Here is a 24,938-nt window from a genome sequence, read left to right on the forward strand (position 1 = left end):
TATGTACACCTGAGGCATATCATGGGTATAGGAAGCAGGATTGACTGCTAGGAGGAATTGATTTATGGAAAATCCTCTGCAGTCTGTATTTATGCATGCAACATCAAACTGAGCTAAAGTGTCTGACCCATTAAAAACTCCTGTTTCTACTGTGACACTGCATCTGTTTTTTTTTAACCAAGGTCAAGGATGCTGTCAAAGCGCCTTTTGCCTCTATAAGTTGATATTTCCACCGCCACTCAGTCATACCCTCTTCCAACATCGCTTTCAGTGTGTAAGCAAATAGTAGACCTCCGCATCAAGAATAATGCTTGCTGATAGTAAGATCCTGTGTTTGGAGACTTCATGTGGGGAGGCCACTGTGTTGCAGATATCACATAATACTGGGTGACCAGGATTTCTTCTGCTCTTAAAACCTGTCATAGGTGTATCAGAAGGATTTTCAGATTAATAAGTAACTTGTTGAGCTGTGTTATGACAAACCTTCCATGGTCATCTAGTCTTGGGGTGGAACTTGAACCTGGAACTTCTGATCCAGAAAACGGAATATTTGGTTCTCCACTGTTACCCACTTAATCTGTTCTCGTACAAAACAAAGTTTGTTCCTCAATCTTTTTCAGTTCTCCTTATATTCAGCTTGGTTCTTTACTGAACCTGACATTTATTTTCAATGTTCTCTCTTGTTTTCAGTTTAACCTCTAAAATGTTTAGTCAGTCAGGAAGCACTAGCTTTGAATACTCTTCTCTACATGGAAATTCAATCTGCCTGTATATTCATAATTTCCTTCTTTGAATCCCATGATATATATATTTGCCTGCCAATCTTTGATTACAAACCACCTAATATAGATTCATTTTCAAAATATTTAAATTAGCTCTCTTCCATTTAAGTATTTACATATTTATTTCTTCTTTGTGCCATTCCATAGCTATGCCAAGCCTAATAAATGATTTCCAACTGAAACATATTCACTTTCCCCAATTCATTCCCTGAACTAGATCCAACACAGCCTTTTATCAAAATACACTGAAAATACACTGATCAAGGGAACACTTTTTTTATTGTTTAGGAATTCATCCCCCCTTTGCTCTTTACACTTATTGTCTCAGTCATTAGTGGGTTTTTTGAAGAACTCCATTTCTTTCTGCAATTGTAAATTTCCTTCATCTCCTCTTCACATCCCTGGATACTACAGAACAATTTATTTTCAGCATTGTGAATATACCTAACCTGCACACCTTGGGATTATGGCAGGAAAATGGATCACCCAAAGGAAACCCACACAGACACAGGGAGAACACGCAAACTCCATACAGATAGTCACCCAGGGGTGAAATCAAACCGAGGCCCTGGTGCTGTGAGGCTGCAGTGCTAACCATGGTGCGACCAAGTTGCCCCAATTTCTCTTGCACTTAATTTTTAAAAATGAATTCAGTCTTTGAAGTACATCATATCTTCCAAGTACCCAAACAGCAGGATTAAAATCCTGTTTGATGTCCTGATCGGACAGAAGAAATTAAAGACGTGCCTTCTAACTTTTCTGAGCGACCTTCCAATGGAAGATCGTTTAGAACCAACTCAGTTCTGCAAATCTTAGGCAGGCTGAGTTTGGGAGGTCAATAGGAGTGATGTGGTAACCAGAGGTGGTGGTGGTGGGGAGTGGAGTCAGTTACACAGGAAGTAGATAAGGATTTTTCCATCCATCATCAAATAAGTCAGAACTGTTTGAAGTCTCCAACTCTCAGAGCCAGAACCTTTTATTTTTGTAAGACAGTCTAGAGGAGCAGGTGAATTACCTACTGAAACTCCCACAGAGTCAGTGCGTTGGGACTTCTGAGGTGTCCAAGAAATCATTTCCAAAGATCTGGATGATCTTTGACCATCCAGAGATCGATAATGCAACCCTTTCTCTATTTTTCCTCATTTACCTTTCCTAAATACATTGCCAATAAGTTTACGAATAGCTCATTTTTCCTCTGTTTGAGCTAAACCTATGTTACTGCAACCAAATCATCAGTGCATGTCTGTGCTTGTGCCTGTAGCTCATCAACCTTATTTACCACCCTCCATGTTTTTACAAGCTCGCTACTGGAGTGAAGCCAAAGTTAGTTAATCAAGGAAATCAGCCAAAACTGGTGTTTCTGTACCTGAGGCCGAGCTAACTCAGAAATTATAAATAGAGACATTTCTGTGCACTTTAGCACAGTGTGTTGGCAGTTAGGTGAGGAAGGGAAAGATGGGATGGAAGTGTTCCTTGCTTTGCATTTTCCAACTTTTGCACTTTCCAGGAGTTGGCTCTTAACCGAGGAGAAGAAGCCAGCATTGAGTGGAGTGTCTGATAAGTAACTAAGGTTGATTCTATTCCTAAGGTTTAGGAACTGGTAGTAAAGTTAATTAAATACATTTAAAAATTAAAAATAAATCAATTGAATAATTAAGTAGATAATAAATCACATTAAGAATTACAAGACATATGGGTTGTGACAGCATTTCCCCTAATTTTCTTTCTGGCTGCGCAGTCCTCGAAGGTTCATGTGTGGCCACAACTTCTGGAACCAGATGTCAGTGCTACAATCAACCTGCCAATGTACACAGAACCTTGGAATGACTCTGCACATTCACAGTCAAACAGCATAGATGGGTCATTGGCTGCTGCATGTTGGAGCTCTGGGACACCAACAAAATCCATTGCAGCTTGTGCAGCCTCAGCTTAGAGGTTGAGAACTACAGGTTGAATTACAGACACTGCAATGCATCAGGGAGGGCAAACATTACCGAGACACTTTATCCCAGCAGGTAGTCACAACCCTTAAATAGGGTTTTCTGATTTGGTCATTGGTCAGATAAAGGAAGGTGTGACAGGAAGTGAGGCAAGTGAGAGGGTAACAGAGAACAGAATTGCAGGAAGCATGACCTTTGCAACTGCTCAACTCATTTAGGTTTCTTTCAACTTATTTGGTTGCAAATGAAGGCTGCGGGATGGATGAAATCACTGGCAATCACTACCCTGGTACAGGAAACCATTCAAGAGCTGGGGAAAAAAAATACAGTTGTAATAGAAACACAGAACATAGCATATTCAGCCTGCTCCACATTCATTATGATCATGGCTGATCATCCAAGTCAATAATCTATTCCTCCTTTTCCCCATATTCAAGATCCTTTTAGCCTCAAGTGCTATATCCAACTTGATCCTGAAATTAAATGATGTTTTGACCTTGACTGGTTTCTGTGATAGTGACTTCCACAGGCTCACCACTGTCTGGGTGAAGAAATTTCTCCTCCTCTCAGTCAAAAATGGTCTATCCATACCCTTAGCCTGTGCCTCTGGGTTCTAGATTCCTGTCATAGGGAACATCCTTCCTGCACTTGCCTGCCTAGTCTTGTTAGACTTTTATAGGTTTCATTGAAGTCATCCTTCATTCTTCTGAACTCTAGCAAATATAATCCTAACTGATTCAACCTCTTTTACATCAGTCATAATTTTTTTTAAAAAATCACGCAACACCAGGTTATAGTCCAACAGGTTTATTTGGAAGCACTAGCTTCTGGAGCACTGCTCCTTCATGAGGTAGTTGTGGAGTAAGACCAAAAGGTCTTATGATCCTGCTCCACAGCTACTGGATGAAGGAGCAGCGCTCCGAAAGCTAGTACTTCCAAATAAACCTGTTGGACTATAACCTGATGTTGCATGACTTTTTGCCTTTCCACCCCAGTCCAACACCAACACCACCACTTACATCAGTCATGCCATCCCAGGAGTCAATATGGTAAAGCTGCGCTACACTCACTCTATAATATTCCAGCTGTAGTCTCACCAAGACCCTATATAAATGCAACTAGACAACTTTGCTTCTGTACTCAAATCATGAAGGTCAATATACCATTTTCCTCTTGACTGCCTGCTCCACCTGCATGTTTACCTTCAAGCAACTAGTATGTGAGGACACCCAAGACTCATTGCATATTCCCCTCGCTCAATTTATAGCCAGACAATAATGCACCTTCCCATTTTGGCTCCCAAAGTGGAGAAACTTACCTATTTATTCACATTATAATACATTTACCATGCATAACCAAATTATACTGCTATTGTCATGTATATTAAACAGTGTGGTGCTCTCTGCAGCAAAAGGCAACAGCCCAGAAAAGCTGCTTGCTCAGTTGCAGGATTTGGGACATCCGTTCAGGGCAGTGGGAAGTGGAGGATCCAGTCACTGTGGTACATATGAGTTCCAAACATAGGCTGGAGAAGGAAGACACTCTGCATAGCTAGTTTGAGACATTAAGAACCAAATGTAGCAGATATTCAAAATTCTGGACTATTCCCTGAATCACACGCAAATTAGCATAGGCCAAGTAAGTTTAAATAAAATGAATATGTCATTAAAAGACTGATGCAATATAAATGAGTTTTGGTTTGTGGGACAATGGCAATAGTACTGGGAAAGTAGGGATGGTGTACACTGCACCCTTCTCAGGCCAGTAGACCAACAAATAAGACAAAGGAATAGAAGCAGCCATTTGGCCCAGTAAGTCTACTCCATCAACCAATGAGATCAAGGCTGATCTGACAGTTCCACTTTTCTGCCTTTTTCCCCATAACCCTTGAATCTCTCTCTCTCTAATTAAAAATCTGTCTGCCTCACACTTGAATATACTGAACAATACAGCTTCAGTAGTAAAGAAATTCCACAAATTCACTATCCTCACAAACAAAATTCCTCATCAGCTTTAAATAAACAACCACTTAAACTGAAATTATGCCCGGTGGTCCTAGACTCTACCACATGGGGATAAACTTCTCCACATCAACTGGGTCAAGTCCCTTGAGAATCTTACATATTTCAATAAGGTTGCATCTCATTCTTCTAAATTCCAACAAGTACACGCCTAATGCATTCAACCTCTCCTCATAAGAAAACTCTTCCAAGCAATCAAGAACCTACTCTGGATTGTTGTCAATACCATTATGTTTCCCTTAAGAGGGTCAAAACTGTTGACAGTATTCTGGGTGTAGTTTGACTATTGCCTTACAGTTTTAGCAAGTCTTCCCTATTTTTATGCTTATATAAAATAAAGGACAATATTCCACTTGCCTTCCCTCTAACCTGCTGAACTTGTAGCTTAGCTTTTCAAGATTTATACAAGAGGATTTTCGAATCCCTTGATGCTGCAGCTTTCTACAGTCTTTCTTCACTCACGTAATAGCCAAGTCCTCTATTTATCCTGCCAAAGTGCACAACTTTGCAAGGCTTAAATTTAGCTAAGACAAACCAGGGCAAAATTTACACAGTTAATACTAGGGCCCTATAGAGTGCTGTCACACTCTATAGGGCCCTAGGGGTTAAGGTGCACATTTCCTTCAAAGTGGTATCACAGTAAGACACGGTAGTGAAGGCAGCATTTGGTACGCTTGCCTTCATTTGTCAGAGCACTGAGTTACAGGAGTTGGGACATCATAATACAGATGTACAAGATATTGGTACGGCCACATTTGGAGTACTGCATATGATTCTGGTCACCCTGCTATAGGATGTTATTAAACTGGAAAAGGGTGCAAAAACAATTTACAAGAATGTTACTGAGACTGGAAGATTTGAGTTAAGGATAGGCTGGGATTTTTTTCCCTGGAGTGTAGGAGGCCAAGGGTGGAGACCAAGGGTGGAGACCAAGGGTGGAGACCTTGTAGAAGTTTAGAAAATCATGAGCAGCACAGATAAGATGAACAGTCAAGGTATTTTCCCAGGGTGAGGGAGACCAAAACTTGAGGGCATAGGTTTAAGTTGAGAGGGGCAAGAGTTAAAAGGGACCTGAGGGCAATTTTCTTTACACAGACTGTGATGTCTATATGAAATGGGCTGTCAGAGTAAGTGGTAAAGGCTGGTACAATCACAACATTTAAAAGTTATTTGGACAGGCACATGGATAGGAAAGGTTTAGAAGGATATGGGCAAAATACAGGAAAATGGAACAAGTTCAATTTATGAAACCAGTTCAGTTTATGAAACCTAGTCGGCATGGATGAGTTGAGCTTAAGGACCTATTTCTGTGCTGTATGACTCTATATCCTATCTACCAGGATTTTGCCATTCACCTTGCCTGTTTATATACTCCTGCCCACTCTGACCACTTGCCTTCCCACTTACTTTTGTGTGTCATTGACTACTATCGCCAAGTTTGCAATTTATTTCAAGTCATATTACATATCGTACCTACTTGTGGTTCCAGTACTGAACCCTGTGGTGCTCCACACGTTACAGATTGCCATCCTGAAATGCCCTCCTTACCTCAATGAATGAGAAGTGATCTCACTAAAACTTACAAAATACTTAGAGATAAACCTTAAAGTATAATTGAAAGTAAGATGTTTCCCCTGGTTGGAGAGTCTAGGACCAGGTAGCATATTTTAAAAATAAGAGGTACGCCATTTTGGTCAGGGATGAGGCGATTCTTTTAAAAACTTAGAGGATTGTGAATCCTTGGAAGTTTTAATCAGAGGGCTTTGGAGGTACAGCCTTTTGAGCAATTTTAAAGGTAGAGTTTGATAGATTTCTGATTACCAGTGATATACAATGATATGGGGATTGAGGTGGGTAAAAGGTATTGATGAGTTCAATCAGCCATGATCATATTGAATGGTGTGGTAGGCTTGACGGGCTGAATGGCCTGCTCCTAATCTGACATTCCAATCAAAACACCTCCCAAGCAGTCCAGGCAGAAGTTTCATAGAATCCCCACAGAATCATTTTAGCACCCATGATCTACAGTATCATACTTTGTGTGGCAACAGTGTTCATTCTCGGAGTAGTCAACTATGCTGTCAGCAGATAGCCATCATTTGGTTTGCCCTGGCAGCTTAATTGCAACTGATAGTGAACTTCCACAGAAGGAAGGCATATCTGTTGCCAGAATCGATGCTGACCTGGATGATTTACTGCCTATTATCAGGCAACAGGCTATTGTTGGGAGAGTGAAATCCCTTCCAGCTCTGATGAGAAGTGGGCTTTACTTGCAATCACCAGAAAATGGTGTGCTCACATTCGATGGCATCCTGAACTGTGGGGATGCCTGACACCCAAGTAAGTCCACATGCACGTTCCATTTGCTTTGCTGTCAAGAGAGAATTAAATATTGTTTGGTCCCACTGAATAGACAGCCACACTGCTCTCCCTTTAGCAGTGGATGCTATAAATATCTTCAATTCCAGACTGCAAAGAGGCAGACATATAAAAGGTTCATCATCAAAATCACCTTCACCTCCACTGGCAAAGCAGTGGTTCTCTAGCTCTGAGTTGGTTCGTAGATTTCAGTGAAATCACACTGACCAAAGAGCAGACATTTCACATATTTGAAGGCCTGTTGAAGGCTGGCTGGAAGAAATGTTCCCTGAAAAGCCTTCATATGGCCACCTGTTGAATATCCATCTAACTTCCACCCTCTTTCAACAATTCGTCCTGCTGTGTGGCCTTCAATAATTCTTCAATTCATGCAGTACTCTAAGGAGAATGCCTACTAATGTGGCCATGGGTTTGTGTAGAAGCCTTTTTAATTCTTTTGAGATGTGCAAATCCTCCTGCTTGTGATATTTGGTGACTACTAATAAATGTAAGTACAAACTATTAAGAGAGACAAAACAAAGAATTTGATAATCGGCAAGTTTGAGGTTAATTCTGAAAAGCCAGAGAAGGGGCAATCAGTTTTGGCTCATCACTTGATTTGTACAGGTGTGCATGTAGTTAGAATTAAGACTAAAATGAGGCTAGATGTTAGTGATTTTGAAGAGCAACTAAGTGATACAGATGTTAACTCAATTCTGCACCATTGGAAAAGTACTCTTAAAAATCATATTTGCTCTTTTGACAACATGGTCATTAAAATGTGGATCAATCACCATAGGAGATACTTTTCTGTGCATATTGCTTTTCAGAGAGAAGTGTTTTTGGCCTAAAGAGGCAGTGGAAGAACTTTAAATGTTGAACAATTACATTTCCAGGATGTCGTATCAGTGAGATCAGTTTTGCTAAGACTATGTTACATTCAACCAAAAGTCTAGAACACAAAAAGCTGGTGTTCACAAGGGCATTTAGCTTGTCAAGCCTGCTCGGACACTCAAAATCAACAAAATGGTTCTCATTATTGTCTCAACTTCAACTTCCTGTCAGCTCCCAAAAAATCCTCGATTCCTTGCCAAAAACAAAAAAAGTTATCCAAGGTTTTACTTACCATAGAACCACAAACTTGTTTTTATGTAGCACTTTTTAAGAGAACTACATGTCCAACACATTTGACAGCCAATTAAGTATTCTGAAGTGCAGTCACTGTTGCAATGTCAGAAATGTGGCAGCAAATCAATGCACACAAAACTTCCACAAACAGCTATGCAAGAATGGCCAGATAATGTAGTTTTATGAAGGTTGATAAACGTCATAAAAAGTGTCAAAGGAAAACCAACAGGCATCTTCACAAATTCCTATGAGAGTAGTACTGCCAAATTTGAGAAGTATGTTATTACTAAGAGCAGGGTAGAATTTAAAAATCAGGCATCAGGTTTGTTGAGCTTTTACATATATTGGTTTAGATGTTAAGCAGAGTGTATCCAGAACAATATGCATCAACAATCCTATTTAGAAAGTGATATTCTCATCCTGGTTAATCATACTGGCATATTACAAAGATGATGTCACATCTAAAGGTAATAGAATATGTGTGAAATTTAATTGGTCCTGTGAATTACTTAACACTCAGATCAACTACTAGTTTTGATGTATTGACGTTACGCTAAAGTAGAAAATAAAAAGAAAAATAAAAGGAAAAATAAAACAGTTTAAAAATTAAACCCGGAGAAAACGTGTACTCATGTTCCCATCTTTGGGTGGTCCAAAGAAATTGAAATTAGACATTTTTATTGATACTAATTTTGTTGAGGAGTTCTCTAGGACAGCTGTGTTCATACTATTTCTCATGGGTGAAAATGAGAAAAGCTGACGTATAGCTTGACAAGCAAAGAAAATATGAAGAATGCATTAAAAAGTACTTTAGCTGCTGAAATACCAACTCTTATGGGACCATCTGTTAAATATTTTAAGTGAAATAATGTACAAAGGCATTCTGAAGATAGTATATACACTGAGTCATAGATGTACAGCATGGAAACAGACCCATGCTGACCAGATATCCCAACCCAATCTAGTCCCCCCTGCCAGCACCCAGCCCATATCCCTCCAAACTCTTCCTATTCAGATACCCATCCAGATGCCTCTTAAATGTTGCAATTGTACCAGCCTCCACCACTTCCTCTGGCAGCTCATTCCATACACGTACCACCCTCTGCGTGAAAAAGTTGTCATTTAGGTCTCTTATATTTTTCCCCTTTCAACCTAAACCTATGCCCTCTAGTTCTGGCTTCCCCAACCCAGGGAAAAGACTTTGTCTATTTATCCTATCCATACCCAACATGATTTCACAAACCTCTACAAAGGTCACCCCTCAGCCTCCGATGCTCTAAGGAAAATAGCCCTAGCCTGTTCAACGTCACCCCATAGCTCAAGTCCTCCAACCCTGGCAACGTCCTTATAAATTTTTTCTGAACATTTTCAAGTTTCACATCATCTTTCTGATAGGAAGGAGATCAGAATTGCATACAATATTCCAATAATGGCCTAACCAATATCCTGTACAGCCGCAACATGGCCTCCCAACTCTTGTACTCTATACTCTGACCAATAAGCGAAAGCATACCAAACACCTTCACTATTCTATCTACCTGCAACTCCACTTTCAAGGAGCTATGAACCTGCACTCCAAGGTCTCTTTGTCCAGCAACACCCCCTAGGAGCTTACCATTAAGTGTGCAAGTCCTGTTAAGATTTGCTTTCCCAAAATGCAGTACCTCATATTTATCTGAATTAACCTCCACCCGCCTCTTCTCAGCCCTTTGGCCCATCCGATCAAGATCCCATTATAATCTTCACTATCCACTGCACCTCCAATTTTGATGTCATCTGCAAACTTACGAACTATGCTGTTTATGCTCACATCTAAATCATTTATATAAATGACAAAAAGTAGTGGACCTAGCACTGATGCTTATGGCACTCCGCTGGTCACAGGTCTCCAGTCTGAAAAAAAACCCTCCACCACCACCCTCTGTCTTCTACCTTTGTATCCAAATGGCTAGTTCTCCCTGTATTCCTTGAGATCTAACCTTGTTCACCAGTCTCCCATAGGGAACCTTGTTGAACGCGTTACTGAAGCCCGCATAGATCACATCTACAGCTGTGCCCTCATCAATCCTTTGTTACATTGTCAAAAAACTCAATTAAGTTTGTGAGACATCACTTTCTACACACAAAGCCATGTTGACTATCCCTAACAGCCCTTGCCTTTCCAAATACATGTACAGCATTCCCTCCAACAACCTGCCCACCACCATCAGGCTCATTGGTCTATAGCTCCCTGGCTTGTCCTTACCACCATTCTTAAACCGTGAATATAATGTGGATAACCATTCATTGTGGAATAATGCACTATCTTAGATGACAGTGAGAAAAGGTAATGATTGACCTTGCTGGTTTGAAAAACATGTTGGAGAGAAAATAAAATCTCTAGACTTTATTGTTATGCCAAACTAGAAATAATTACAAGTCCTTACCATCCAATGTGCAAAGAGCAAATAAGCCAGCCTTGGATGAATCATCACTGGAGCCTGTAGGGGAAAAAAAAAATTGAATATTTACTGACAATAGCAAATCACTCAGGTGGTTTCTAACTAGTACAAACTCTGGTAAAAGGAATGAAACTGAATGGCTCAAATGGCATTGACCAAGTCACCAGAAACAGCAAAGGCACATACATTTCTATTGACCTTTTAAAGTTCTTCTTGCTAATATCTGAGAACACATGTCAAAATTGGGAAAGTTCTCCCACAAGTCAAAAAGTATGGCACGAGAAAAGCGCAACCAATCAGGCAGCAGCCGAGGAGCAGGAGAGTCAACAACATAAGCTCTTCATCAGGAAAATGGGGTGAGTGGAGAGCTGAGAGGCAAATTGAGCGGAGGCTGGGACGTTTGAGGGAGGAGGGGTGGGGGGGGAGAAAGGTAGCTTTGAATGCGATAGGTAGATGAAGGTTGGGGAGGGTATTGGTGATAGGTCAGAGCGGAGGGTGAAGCAGATTAGTGGGGAGAAAGATGAACAGGTATGACAGTTCAAGATCGCGGTGCCAAGTTGGAGGGTTGGATCTAGGATAATGGGGGGGGGGGGCGGGCGGGGGGAGAAGAATGAGGAAACTGGTGAAATCGACATTGATTCCATGTAGTTGGAGGGTCTCAAGGCGGAAGATGAGGTGTTCTTCCTCCAGTCATCGGGTGGCTAGGATTTGGTCGTGGAGGCAGCCCAGGACTAGCATGTCCTTGGCAGAGTGGGAGGTAGAGTTCAACCACACGGAATCAATGTCAATTTCGCCAGTTTCCTCCTCATCTCCCCTCCCCCCACGTTATCCCTGATCCAACCCTCCAACTTGGCACCACTCTCTTGAACTGTCATAACCTGTATATCTTCCTTTGCATCTATCTGTTCCAACCTACCACCATCACCCCCCACATTCATCTACCTATCTCATTCCCAGCTACCTTCCCCTCCCCAGCCCCATCCCCCTCCTGACCCCTGAAGAAATTTTCCCCTTCTGTTCAAGTTAATGAACGATAAACCTAGCAGGCACTGTTCGAGATATGTAACATAACCCTCCTGGATTTTTGCCAATTTACATCATCCATTCACAGATATCAATAATCTTAACCCATCTTCTTACTTTGTTGGCTTTATATTTCTGTAAAACTATTATACATATAACAAGTCAGCAGTTCCCCGTTTAAATGTTTCAATTCCACAATCTTCTTAATATATTTTGCACTTTATCTACTTTTCTGAACACCATGCTCAATATGACAAAATAAACTTAAGGAGCAGTGTTGTTTAAAGTGTCATTTTTCAAAATAGACTTTATATTGCAGTGTTCAGGTTTATGTCCAAATTAAGGTAAGTGGTTCAACAGCACAAAAAAAGAGCAGAGATTTCTTCCCAAGTACGAATTTTCACCCTGCACAAATAAAATAGATTAACTTAGCCCTTCTTCACTCGCTGACAGTGGACATTGTTAAATGCAAAACTGGTCGGGTTCTTTACCTACAACGATGATTACATTTGCAAAATAATTTACTAATCACATTACTATATAGTGATGGGACAGTCTGATGATTTTGGTAACAATCAAGACAAAGCAGCCTTCATGTAAAAGTGGTTCAAAATAACTATCACAAAATGCATAAAACCTCTTCAGTAATTTAGAATGCTGCTCTAACCTATTGGATTCCAATAAGTCACTCTCCAGACACATTCAATAAGGTTGCATAGATGTGATTGTTTCAGGAACTTTGCATAAATTGCAGAGATCATGCTTCAAGTCATGGCACTTTTTTAGAAATCGTAAGGTCAAATAGCTGCTATAATATTCATCATCACATAACCGCTGGAGTACACCAGTTAGAGCACACCAAAGACATCTTTGTCAAAAAAGTCTTGTCACTTTATCTTGTCACAAGGTTTTAGTATCCTTTTATAATCACATGCCTGAACTCACTGTAATTATGAAGTCAATTAATATAAAATGTGCTAATTTCAAATTAAAGTATACTATATATTACAGATGCTATCCAGACACTAGATGGACATTTGCCTGTCCAAATGATCATAGAAACATAGAACAATACAGCACAGAACAGGCTCTTCAGCCCACGATGTTGTGCCAAACATTTTTCCTAGCTTAAGCACCTATCCATGTACCTATCCAATTGCCGCTTAAAGGTCAGCAATGATTCTGACTCTGCCACTCCCACAGGCAGCGCATTCCATGCCCCCACTACTCTCTGGGTAAAGAAACTACACCTGACATCCCCCCTATACCTTCCATCCTTCACCTTAAATTTACGTCCCCTTGTAACACTCTGTCGTACCCGGGGAAAAAGTTTCTGACTGTCTACTCTATCTATTCCCCTGATCATCTTATAAACCTCTATCAAGTCACCCCTCATCCTTCACCGTTCCAATGAGAAAAGGCCTAGCACTCTCAACCTATCCTCGTACGACCTATTCTCCATTCCAGGCAACATCCTGGTAAATCTCCTCTGCACCCTCTCCAAAGCTTCCACATCTTTCCTAAAATGAGGCGACCAGAACTGCACACAGTACTCCAAATGTGGCCTTACCAAGGTCCTATATAGCTGCAACATCACCTCACGACTCTTGAATTCAATCCCTCTGCTAATGAACGCTAATACACCATAGGCCTTCTTACAAGCTCTATCCACCTGAGTGGCAACTTTCAAAGATCTATGAACATTGACCCCAAGATCCCTCTGCTCCTCCACCTTACTAAGAACCCTACCGTTAACCCTGTATTCCGCATTCTTATTTGTCCTTCCAAAATGGACCACCTCACACTTGACAGGGTTGAACTCCATCTGCCACTCCTCAGCCCAACTCTGCATCATATCTAAGTCCCTTTGCAACCGACAACAGCCCTCCTCACTATCCACAACTCCACCAATCTTCGTATCGTCTGCAAATTTACTGACCCACCCTTCGACTCCCTCTTCCAAATCATTAATAAAAATTACAAACAGCAGAGGACCCAGAACTGATCCCTGCGGAACTCCACTTGTAACTGGGCTCCAGGCTGAATATTTACCATTTACCACCATTCTCTGACTTCGACCGGTTAGCCAGTACTCTGTCTAACTGGCCAAACTTCCCACTATCCCATGCCTCCTGACCTTCCGCATAAGCCTACCATGGGGAACCTTATCAAATGCCTTACTAAAATCCATGTACACTACATCCACTGCTCTACCCTCATCCACATGCTTGGTCACCTCCTCAAAGAATTCAATAAGACTTGTAAGGCAAGACCTACCCCTCACAAATCCGTGCTGGCTGTCCCTAATCAAGCAGTGTCTTTCCAGATACTCATAAATCCTATCCCTCAGTACCCTTTCCATTACTTTGCCTACCACCGAAGTAAGACTAACTGGCCTGTAATTCCTGGGGTTATCCCTATTCCCTTTTTTGAACAGGGGCACAACATTCGCCACTCTCCAGTCCCCTGGCACCACCCCCGTTGACAGTGAAGACGAAAGGATCATTGCCAACGGCTCTGCAATTTCCTCTCTTGCTTCCCACATAATCCTAGGATATATCCAGTCAGGCCCAGGAGACTCATCTATCCTCAAGTTTTTCAAAATGCCCAACACATCTTCCTTCCTAACAAATATCTCCTCTAGCTTACCAGTCCGTTTCATATTCTCCTCTTCAACAATACGGTCCCTCTCATTTGTAAATACTGAAGAATAGTACTCATTCAAGACCTCTCCTATCTCTTCCGACTCAATACACAGTCTCCCACTACTGTCCTTGATTGGACCTACCCTCGTTCTCGTCGTTCTCATGTTTCTCACATACGCATAAAAGGCCTTGGGGTTATCCTTGATCCTACCCGCCAAAGATTTTTAATGCCCTCTCTTAGCTCTCCTAATCCCTTCCTTCAGCTCCCTCCTGGCTATCCTATATCCCTCCAACGCTCTGTCTGAACCTTGTTTCCTCAATCTTATGTAAGCCTCCTTCTTCCTCCTTACAAGACATTCAACCTCCCTCATCAACCAAGGTTCCCTGACACGACCATCTCTTTCCTGCCTGACAGGTACATACATATCAAGGACACGTCGTATCTGTTCCTTGAAAAAGTTCCACATTTCAACGACATCCTTCCCTGACAGCCTATGCTCCCAAATTATGCTCCTCAGATCCTGTCTTGCAGCATTGTCAGATCCTGTCTTACCCTTCCCCCAATTGTAAAACCTGCCCTGTTGCACGCACCTATCTCTCTCCATAAGCAAGGTGAAAGTCACAGAATTGTGGTCACCATCATCAAAATGCTCACCCACTAACAAGCCCATCACTTGTCCCGGTTCGTTACCAAGTACCAAATCCAATATGGCCTCCCCTCTGGTCGGACAATCTACATACTGAGTTAGAAAAGCTTCCTGGACACACTGTACAAACACTGCCCCATCCCCGAAGAGTGCTTGCAAACCTACCTCCCAGGATATTGGTGCCCTGGCACCCGGGAGGCAACAAACCAACTGAGAGTCTCGCCCATGTCCACAGAACCGCTTGTCTGTCCCTCTAACTAAAGAGTCTCCTATAACTAGCGCTCTCCTCCTCTCCCCCTTTCCCTTCTGGGCCTCAGAGCCGGACCTCGTGCCAGAGACCCGGTCACTGCAGCTTACCCCAACAGTATCCAAAGCGGTATACTTATTGCTGAGGGGAACGACCACAGAAGATCCCTGCACTGCCTGCTTCCTTCCCTTCCCACCTCTAACTGTTACCCAGCTACCTCTGTTCTCTGGCGTAACTATGTCCCTGTAGCTTCTATCTATCACCCTCTCAGCCTCTTGAATAATCCTCAGTTCATCCAACTCCAGCTCCAGTTCCCTAACACGGTCTGTGAGGAGCTGGAGCTGGCTGCACTTCCTGCAGGTGAAGTCGGCAGGAGCATCGGTGGTCACCCCTACCTCAAACATCCTGCAGGAGGAACATTCCACTGCCTGCGCTGCCATAACTCTACACTTAGTCTCCAAAACAAGCTTACCTGTTCAGCCGACTGAGTCCTTTTTTTTAAGGTTAGAGGAGGAGGGAGGGTGAGAGAGACTACACGTGTAGTGTCTCGGGTTCCACTCAAACTTCTTACCTTCCCAGAAGTCTGTTGAAAACTACCGGGTTCCTGCTCCTAATGATCATTCATTACTACTTATGATTTATGAAGAAATAGGAACCTTAGTCAGACATTTAACCTTCCCACCTACTCTGCCATTAAGGTTTACTGTGGTTGTCACACTACATAACTTTGGAACATATGAACTAGGCAATTAAGAGGGCATCTGTGCTAATAGCTGTACGATAACTGTTCAAATTAGAATTTAAGGCAACTTGGAATCTCTTCATTTCAATTTTAGTTCAATTATTGATGAAGGTATTCAAGGATAGATGCACATACCTCTACTGATGCTACCAATTAAGTGAGTGGAAACATTTTTGTTGTGAATTCTGCCCGAAGTTTGGCGAAGGACAACATCCCGGATAAGACCCTCACTATAGAGAAGGAAAGAAAGAAAATGTAGGATCTGAAAAGAGAATTAATAATATAAACAAGATTTTGAAAAAAAGCAATATTTTACCATAAGGAGGAAATCAGCTGTGTACTTATTAAAACAATATTTGCCAAATTTAATATTTTAATTTTCCAATACTCAATAGCATCTACTCATACTTCAAATCAGGCACCAGTCTTGTTTAAGATAACAAAATTTGAACGGTCGCAAAGTTAAAGATATGCCTTACAGCCAATTAATTAAGTAGCTAAGCCACACAGTCAAAAGAAAGTTAAAATTCAATCCCCAAACTGCTCTGAATAATGGAAGCCAAGAGAGATGAAACACGAACACTAGCCTCTGTACTACTTGGTCAAGGAAGAGAAATCAACTAAGTTCCTATTTCTGTTTACTATTGAACCTTGTTTTACAAAGCACACACATTAGGTGGAAAAAGTTTATAGACGTAGTTGCAGTATGTCCGATTGTCCGGTAAATTCCGAAAACTCATGACTCCATACTTATATTAAGACAATCACCAGGCCCCAAAAGCCTTTGATATTTTTGTTGAAACAAAATATCTACCTATGTCTTAGAAATAATCAATGATCCACCTTTCACTACCTTCTGAAACAAACTTCAGACAACCTTTGAGGGGGAAAAAAAGAAACTCCTCATCTCTGTCCGAAAAGAATGGCCTCTAATTTCAAAAGCATCCTCTAGTTCTGTACTTACCTACAAAAGGAAACATCCCATGTTTACCTTGTGAAAATCATTCAGCCCTCACACTTCTAAACTTCAGTGAAAACCAGCCCAAGCCTGTCCAACCATATCTCATAAGACTACACATTCACTCCAAGTATTAATCTAGTGAACTTCCTCTGAATGACCTGCATTGCATTTACATCCTTCCTTAAATATGGACATCAAAACTACACAGTATTTAAGACGTAGCCTCATATAAAGAAGCATAACTTCCTTGCATTTATGTTCAGTTCCTCCTATAATAAAGAGCAGCACTCTAACAGCCTTCCTAATCACTAGCTGTACCTGCAAACATTGTGACACCTGATGTCTCCCACCTTCCAAAGAACAACTGATCTCGTTATTCCTCCAAGCAAAATAAGCCCTCTCACACTGTGCTTTATTGAATTTCAGTTGCAGTTGCTTCCTCCTCAGGTAAGCCAGTTATGTCTTTCTGTATTTTGGGAACGTTCCACTGATTATTAACTATTATCCCTGTGGAAAACTTCTCTTAACCCCTACATTACTCCTCTTATTTTATAGCTATCTTTCAGTCCATTCAGCATCTGCCCCACTCCAGGTCCAGAAATTTACCATGAAACCCTTTCTGGTTATCAAAGGCCTTCTGTAAATACACACATACCAAACTCACTGTACATGGGATCCAAGTCTGTGTTTGTTGAGAGTGTTCCAGTTGGAATACCATGCTTCTAGGAATTCTTGCGTGTGTCTCTGTTTGGCTTGCCCTAGGATGGATATGTTGTCCCAGTTGAAGTGGTGTCCTTTCTCATCTGTATGAGAAGATATTAGTGAGAGTGGGCCATGTTTTTTTTGTGGCTAGTTTATGTTCATGTATCCTGGTGGCTAGTTTTCTACATGTTTGTCACAGTTCTTGCCAGGTATTTTATAAATGACATCAGTTTTGCTTGTTGTCTGTATAGGGTCTTTCAAGTTCATTAGCTGCTGTTTTAATGCTGTTTTAAAACAGTAACTAATGAACTTGAAAGACCCTATACAGACAATAAGCAAAACTAATGTCATTTACAAAATATTTTGCAAGAACTATAACAAATACTACATTGGACAAAAAGGCAGAAAACTAGCCACCGGGATACATGAACATCAACTAGCCACAAAAAGACTTGACCCACTCTCACTAATATCTTTACATACAGATGAGGAAGGACACCACTTGGACTGGGTCAACACATCCATCCTAGGACAATCCAAACAGAGACATCCACGAGAATTCCTAGAAGAATGGCATTCCAATTGGAACTCTATCAACAAACACATTGATTTGGATCCCATTTACCACCCCCTGAGAAAAAGAACAGGAAATGGCATCACCATAGGAAATGACATTACCAACCCAAGGAAACCTAAACACATAAATAAAAAGTGGGACATACCATCAGTGTTTCACTGGAGGCTCGCTGATGATGTTACCCAATATGGTGACGAAACATCTGAAAACAAACCTTCCAGCTCAGTGAGCAAACTTACATCCAAGCAGAGATTAATCAAGAACAATCAACATGGACTTGTTAAGGGGAGGTCATATTTGACCACCTAGACTGAATTATTTGAAGACGGGATCAGGCATGAGGGCAATCCTCATGATTTAGTCCACATGAACTTTAGCAAGGCTTTTGCTAAGGTCCTGCAAAGGTAACAGGCCACGGGATCGAAGGAAATTTGGCAAATTGGATCCACATTGGCTGAGAAGCAGGAACTAGACAATGATGTTTGAAGGATTATTTTTCCAACTCAAAGAATTTGTCCTGTGGGGTCACACAGAAGTCAGTGATGGGGCCCTTGACCATTATGGTTATAGGTTGGTATAACCGATCATATATAGTATATGATTTAGACTTGAATGTAGGAGAGTTAACAGTTCACAGATGACACAAAAATTGCTACCCGTAAATAATAAGGAGGATTACCTTAGCCACAAGAGGATATAGATGGGATGATCAGTGGCAAATGGAATTCACTCTAGGTAAATGTGAGGTAATGCACGTGGGCAGGACAAACAAGGCAAGGGAATACATGATGAATAACGGGACCCTGGGAAACACAGAGGATCAAAGGGACCTTGGTGTGCATGTCCACCAGACCATTACTGGGACAGATGGCTGGTGATTAAGGCGGCATATGGGATATTTGCCTTCATTAGCAGAGTTATATAGCTTAAAAGCAGGGAGGTTATGCTGGATAAAACATTGCTTAAGCCTCAGATTCTGTATGGTGTGCAGTCCTTGAATCTACATTATAGGAGGGGATCTGCATCTAGACAAATTTACATTTACATCTAAGTAAATGGTGGCCTGAGGCAAGCCTTGCAAAATGTTCTCCATCATCTGCTGCAAAATTGAACAGGCCAACGATACGCTGAATGGCAGCGTCATATATTAGTACAGGCTCTTATGGGTATTAATTGTAGTATACTTCTGAGAATCCTGGTCTAAATGCAATTGCAAGTAAGTGTGGCTCATGTCAAGCATCATATCGGACAAACCTCTTGCTAGCTTTGCATACAAATTCTCCGAAGGATTTGGTATTCATCCAACTGCAAGAAACAATTTACTGTTTGCTCAAATTCCCCACAAAGGCGAACTGAGCCTGCAGGCTTCAAAATTAGTACATTTGGTGTTGCCCATTCTATGTTATGGACTGGTTTGATGATTCCTTCACTTTCCAGTCTAACTTCTGCTTCTACTTTTGCCCATAAGGCAAATGGCACTGGACAAGCTTTGCAGAATCAAAGAGTTGCTTCCTGGTAAATATGCAAAGTTGTTTTGGCTCCTCTGATTATCCATAGACCTTCCTGCAAAGTTTCCAGGTATTTAATTAGGACTTCACTCAGGCAGTTGTTTTCTAACTGAACAATGTTGAATCAAGTTAGGTGAATCCCTCACAACCAATTTCACCCTAACAAGCTTTAGCGCGAGCCTTCTACTATTAGCACTGTAACCAAACCAACTGCTTTTCATAAGAGACCAAAACAGAGGTTGTATTCTTAATCTGCAAAATTTCCCTGGTATAGGTTCTCAGGCTGGTTGAAGTCTTATACAAATTTAAGGGCTGGAGTCCAGAACGAATTTTATTTTAAAAATCTTATTCTGCGATCACTGATACAATCACACTGGTATCAAACTCCATTTGAAGTGGTTGGCCATTTAAGCAGATGTTCATCTTCATTGATTCTGATTTGAATATTGCTAGTTACAGGTGGAGTTTCCAGGGTACAAACTCTCCTAGTCACCATCCTAGATACTGGTCTACAAATGGAGTAAGGCAATTTAAGAGTAGTAGGACTTTATTGCTGTCCCAAATTCGCATATCAACAACAATTACAACATCTTACTGGGCGTTAAAGAAAATTGTAACTATTTGGCCAAGACGTGGCTTGGTTTTGGGTTTTGCTGTGGGTCGGCCTGGAGTTATTCTTAGCAGGATATTTCTGAGAGAGATTATGTAGTTGCTGGTGTCCCCCAAGCTCAGGCAGACTGTTGAACAGATCCACTTCCATTGGAATACCTTGCAATTCAAGTGCTCCACTTGCAGCATTTTCCAATGATAAAGCCAATTGTAGCACCTGTTTTAAGTCCAGTTGAGCTTCAGCCAGTAGGCATTTTTGCACAGTTACATCATTAATCCTGCATACTAGATGGTCTCTCATCATCTCATGAAAGGTTAAACCAAATTCACAAGCTTCTGCCAGTCACTTTAACCTAACCAAAACCCCCTAGTTCTCAAATTGCCAAGTAAAAGTGTTAGTATCTCAGATTTAAGTGGGTCTTAGGATCATAATATTCCTTAACTATGTCAATCAAGTCCTGAAAGGCTTTAGTATCTGGTACCTCAGGAAAAGTAAGGGTCCTAATGATGGAAAAAGCTACAGCTCCACAGGCTGTCAGGAGATTTTTTTTTGTCTGTCACAAAGTTGTTTGTCTGGAAAAATAATGCTTTTTTCCCCAAATACTGGGCCTTGTCTTCGACAGCAGGGTCAAATGAGTCAAGCTTTCCAAACAAAGGTATGGGGCAAGAAAATGCCTACTCCCAAAACAATTGTTGCAGGCACGTTTCTTCAGGATCATGCTTTATTCTCATTTACTGAAATAACTCTTCAGAGGCTGGCATCCCATCTCCAATCATCCTTTATTCACAAATACATAGTCTTTGACAAAGCACTACCCTTTACTAAGGCAGGCATTCAGTCCCAATACCCTGACATTCAACCTTTTATGTCAACCAAGTCTCCTGATTGGGGCTGTTTACCTGGTTCAATCAGGGAACACTTTCCAGCTGGATGACCTTGTGACAATGACTACAGGGAGACTTACTGTGATTTGATTTGTATCCTGGGCTGGAGAATTTTGGTTATGTAGAAAGGTTGGACAAAATGGGATTGGTTTCCTCAGAACAGAGACACGATTGAGATATTTAAAATCATGAGGGGCATTGATAGGGCAGACACAAAGAAACTTTTCCCTTGATGGAGGGATCAAAGACTAGAGACACAGATTAATGTAACGGCAGAAAGATTAGAGGAGATGTAGGAGCACGTTTTTCACCTAGAGTGTAGTGGTAATCTGGAATTCACTGCCTATAAGTGTGGTAGAGACAGAAGCCCTCATAACAATAAAGTTGCACTTGTGATGTCAAGGCATTACAAAGGCTGGAAAATTGGATTAGACTCATTGGGTTTTTGATAGGCGTGGACATGATGGGCTGAAAGCCCTTTTCTGAGCTGTGGTGCTTTAAGATTTTATGACTCTAACTTCACTTTTGATGATACAAATTTCTGGCATTCTTTATTTTTGCACTGAATATTTAACTTAGACATTGGTGCTATGATTCTCTCATCCCTGGTTTGCTGAATATCTGCAGGTTCAATCCATCTGCATTTAATTATCTTCACTCTAACCTCTTACTATGCTCCAACTTCCCCATTACCTATATCCTCGACCTCCAACTCAGTTCTAAAATATTTCAGCTGAAACAGGACACAAATGGTTTTTTAAAAATGTATATAGCTGAATGAATATGTTCACTGAATACACAGGCATTAACAATTCATAATACTTACTGAGAACTGAGTTGTTTTTCTTTTATACATTTTCTTTCCTCTTGTACCCTCAGCTACAAATTCTTGAGTCTGGCTGAGAATTCCAAACATTCAGTTTCTCTTTCAACATTACAACAGTGACTAAACTTCAAAAGTACTTCATTGATTGTAATGCATTTTAGGATACCTAAAATTATGAAATATGCTATATAAACACAAGTTTTTTTTCATGATTGACTACAAGAAGCTCTGTATGACCAGTCCAGCTTCCTCAGTATAGATTCATCTACAAAATGTACACATGAAGAGGATCACAAATACAAATCTGCTTCTTGATCCTACATTCTTCAGTAGTTATTTTCCCCAAATCATTAATTTATTTTGCAACAAAAACTAATACTAAAACTACTAGAGCATTTCACAACTGTGGGGAACGTCATTCTAAGTAACTGGAAATAGATTAAAGGGCAAATTTCACAGATTCAACTGACCAAACCATCCCCTACTTCTGCACACCAATGCAATATACTCAAAGTATTCAGAAAGTTACTCCTTTAATAAATATATTGTGTGTAAGTTTAAACGTCTGGTTTTGTCATTTACATCTTTAAAGACACTGCAGATCTATTCCCCAATGATAGGCCTTTGTTCTTAATCCCAAATTTATGCTGTAGATGCCAGTAAGGCAGGAGCAGCACTAGCCAAAGTACATTGTAAAACCAACCTTTTTGTCTTTCTCATGGACAGCCACACTCCAACCCAAAAGACCTCATGATAGTAATAGCACTTTGACGACATGCTGTGGCCTCCAAATGTTACTGCAATTTAGCAGTTGCTAATTATATTTAAATTGTGTGCACAGGATGGAGGAAATTGTGATGTATAAAAGATCAATTTTCATGATTCTCAACCAGATTTCCACTGCCAATTTCCTTTCACTTTTGTCCATACTTTTTAATCTCCTGCTTTAGCAAAAGCTACTAAAAATGTTAACATACTTTGGAGCTGAATTTTTGTCCCCTATTGCAATATTACAGTTCTAACTTCCCTAACCCTTTATATGTAAGTAAGTAATTTTCCTACTAATGTATTCAATAGGTCTTAGGCTGTAAGTTTGCTCACTGAGCTGGAAGGTTTGTTCTCAGACATTTCATCACCATGCTAGTTACCATCATCAGTGAGCTTCCATTGAAGCACTGGTGTACTATCCCACTTTCTATTTGAGAGTCTTGGTCTGTAGTGGTGGTAGCATCACTTCTGGTTCTTTTTCTGAGAGGTTGGTAAATGGAATCCAAATCTTCCGATTTGAAAGCCAGGCCTCTCGGAATTCCCGTGCGTGTCTTTCTTAACCTGTCCCAGAATGTGTGTATTGTCCCAGTAGCACTTGTGTCCGTCATTGTCTGTGCGTAGGGATACTAGTGATAGTTGGTCATGTGTCCTGGAGGCTAGTTTCCTGCCAGTCTGTCCAACGTAATGTTTGTTGCAGTCCTTGCAAGGTTTTTTTTGAACATGATGTTTGTTCTGCCCATTAGTACAGGGTCCTTTAGATTCATCAAGAGTTGTTTCAATGTGTTGGTTGGTTTCTGGGCTACCTTGATGCCAAGGGGCCGGAGTGGTCTGGTCGTCATCTCAGAGATATCTTTAATGTATGGTAGTGTGGCTAGAGTCTCTGGGCATGTTGTGCAAGAATCAGTGGACTATGTTTATCAGATACTTGTTGTTCTTGAATACATTGCATGTTTCTCTTCAGCATCTTTTAATTCTTGGGTGCTGCAGTGTGTTGTGGTTCACTTAACTAATGTCCTGATGCAGCTCCGCTTGTGGGTGTTGGGACGATTGCTCCTGTAATTGAGTATTTTGTCAGTGTGTGTGGCTTTCCTCCAGATGCTGGTCTGCAGCTCTCCATTGGCATTTTGTTCTCCTGTGACATCTAGGAAGGGAAGTCTATTGTTGTTCTCTCCCGCTTTAGTGAAATTTATACCAGTAAGGATGTTGTTTATGTGTTTGTGGGTTTCTTCCAATTTGTTCAGTTCCGTGATGACAAAGATGTCATCCACATAGAGGATCCAAAGGTTGGGCTGGAACGAGTAGCCCTCCCCATGATTCAGTGTAAGCTTTGAATCCGCTATGTGGATGACACCTTTGTCATCATGAAACAGGACAGACTGCAGGAAACTAACCACCAGGATACACGAGCACCAAATAGCCACCAAAAGATATGACCAACTATCACTAGTATCTCTACACACCGAATACAAGGGACACCACTTCGACTGGGACCTTTTGGGACAAGCTAAACAAAGACACGCACAGGAATTCTGAGATGCCATCAACAAACACAATCACATCGATATGGGTACCATTTACCAACCTTTCAGAGAAAGAACCGGAAGTGATATCACACACAACAGACCAAGACACATAAATAGAAAGTAGGACAGTACACCAGCCCTTCAATGGAGGCTCACTGATGGTGTCACCTCGCATGGTGATGAACCATCTGAGAACAAACCTTCCAACTCAGTGAACAAACTTACAATCTGAACCACACCTGAGCTATAAATCTTCACAAAAATCGCATTAAATATGTCTGTCTGATTCTCTATCTAGCATACTGAATAATTACGCAAATTATGGACTGCAGCTTTGAAAGAAGATGGGTCACCACCACATTCTCAAACACAACTAGAGACAGGCAATAAATATGGCCAGCCAGTGACACCCACATCCCAGAGAGAACTTGTGCCAGATTTTACTCAATTTAGAATTTACAAGCGAAGAAAACTAAGCCTTTTGCGTTTACTTGAGAGCAAAAACAAAACTTAAAATGTGTTTGATTGACCCATTTAATAGAGAAGGAAGCTGTGGGAGACAGAAGGTAGACTTTAAACGCATTAATAATTTTGCACATAATGCA

General features: G+C 41.0%; 1 protein-coding gene across 1 annotated transcript in view; it reads right to left on the bottom strand.

The window, feature by feature from the left end:
• Nucleotides 1–24,938, bottom strand: part of itfg2 (integrin alpha FG-GAP repeat containing 2) — an 83,378-nt gene that overhangs the window by 44,851 nt on the left and 13,589 nt on the right. The window contains exons 7-8 of the mRNA XM_087997281.1: nucleotides 16,110–16,204; nucleotides 10,656–10,709 (exon numbers count right to left, since the gene is read on the bottom strand). Of these exons, the coding sequence (XP_087853407.1) occupies nucleotides 10,656–10,709; nucleotides 16,110–16,204 (149 nt within the window). The remainder of the gene's footprint in view (nucleotides 1–10,655; nucleotides 10,710–16,109; nucleotides 16,205–24,938) is intronic.

The sequence above is a fragment of the Chiloscyllium plagiosum genome, unplaced genomic scaffold, assembly GCF_037043375.1.
Source record: "Chiloscyllium plagiosum isolate Xiang-an unplaced genomic scaffold, Cpla_swu_hap1 HiC_scaffold_19, whole genome shotgun sequence".
Lineage (NCBI taxonomy): Eukaryota > Metazoa > Chordata > Chondrichthyes > Orectolobiformes > Hemiscylliidae > Chiloscyllium > Chiloscyllium plagiosum.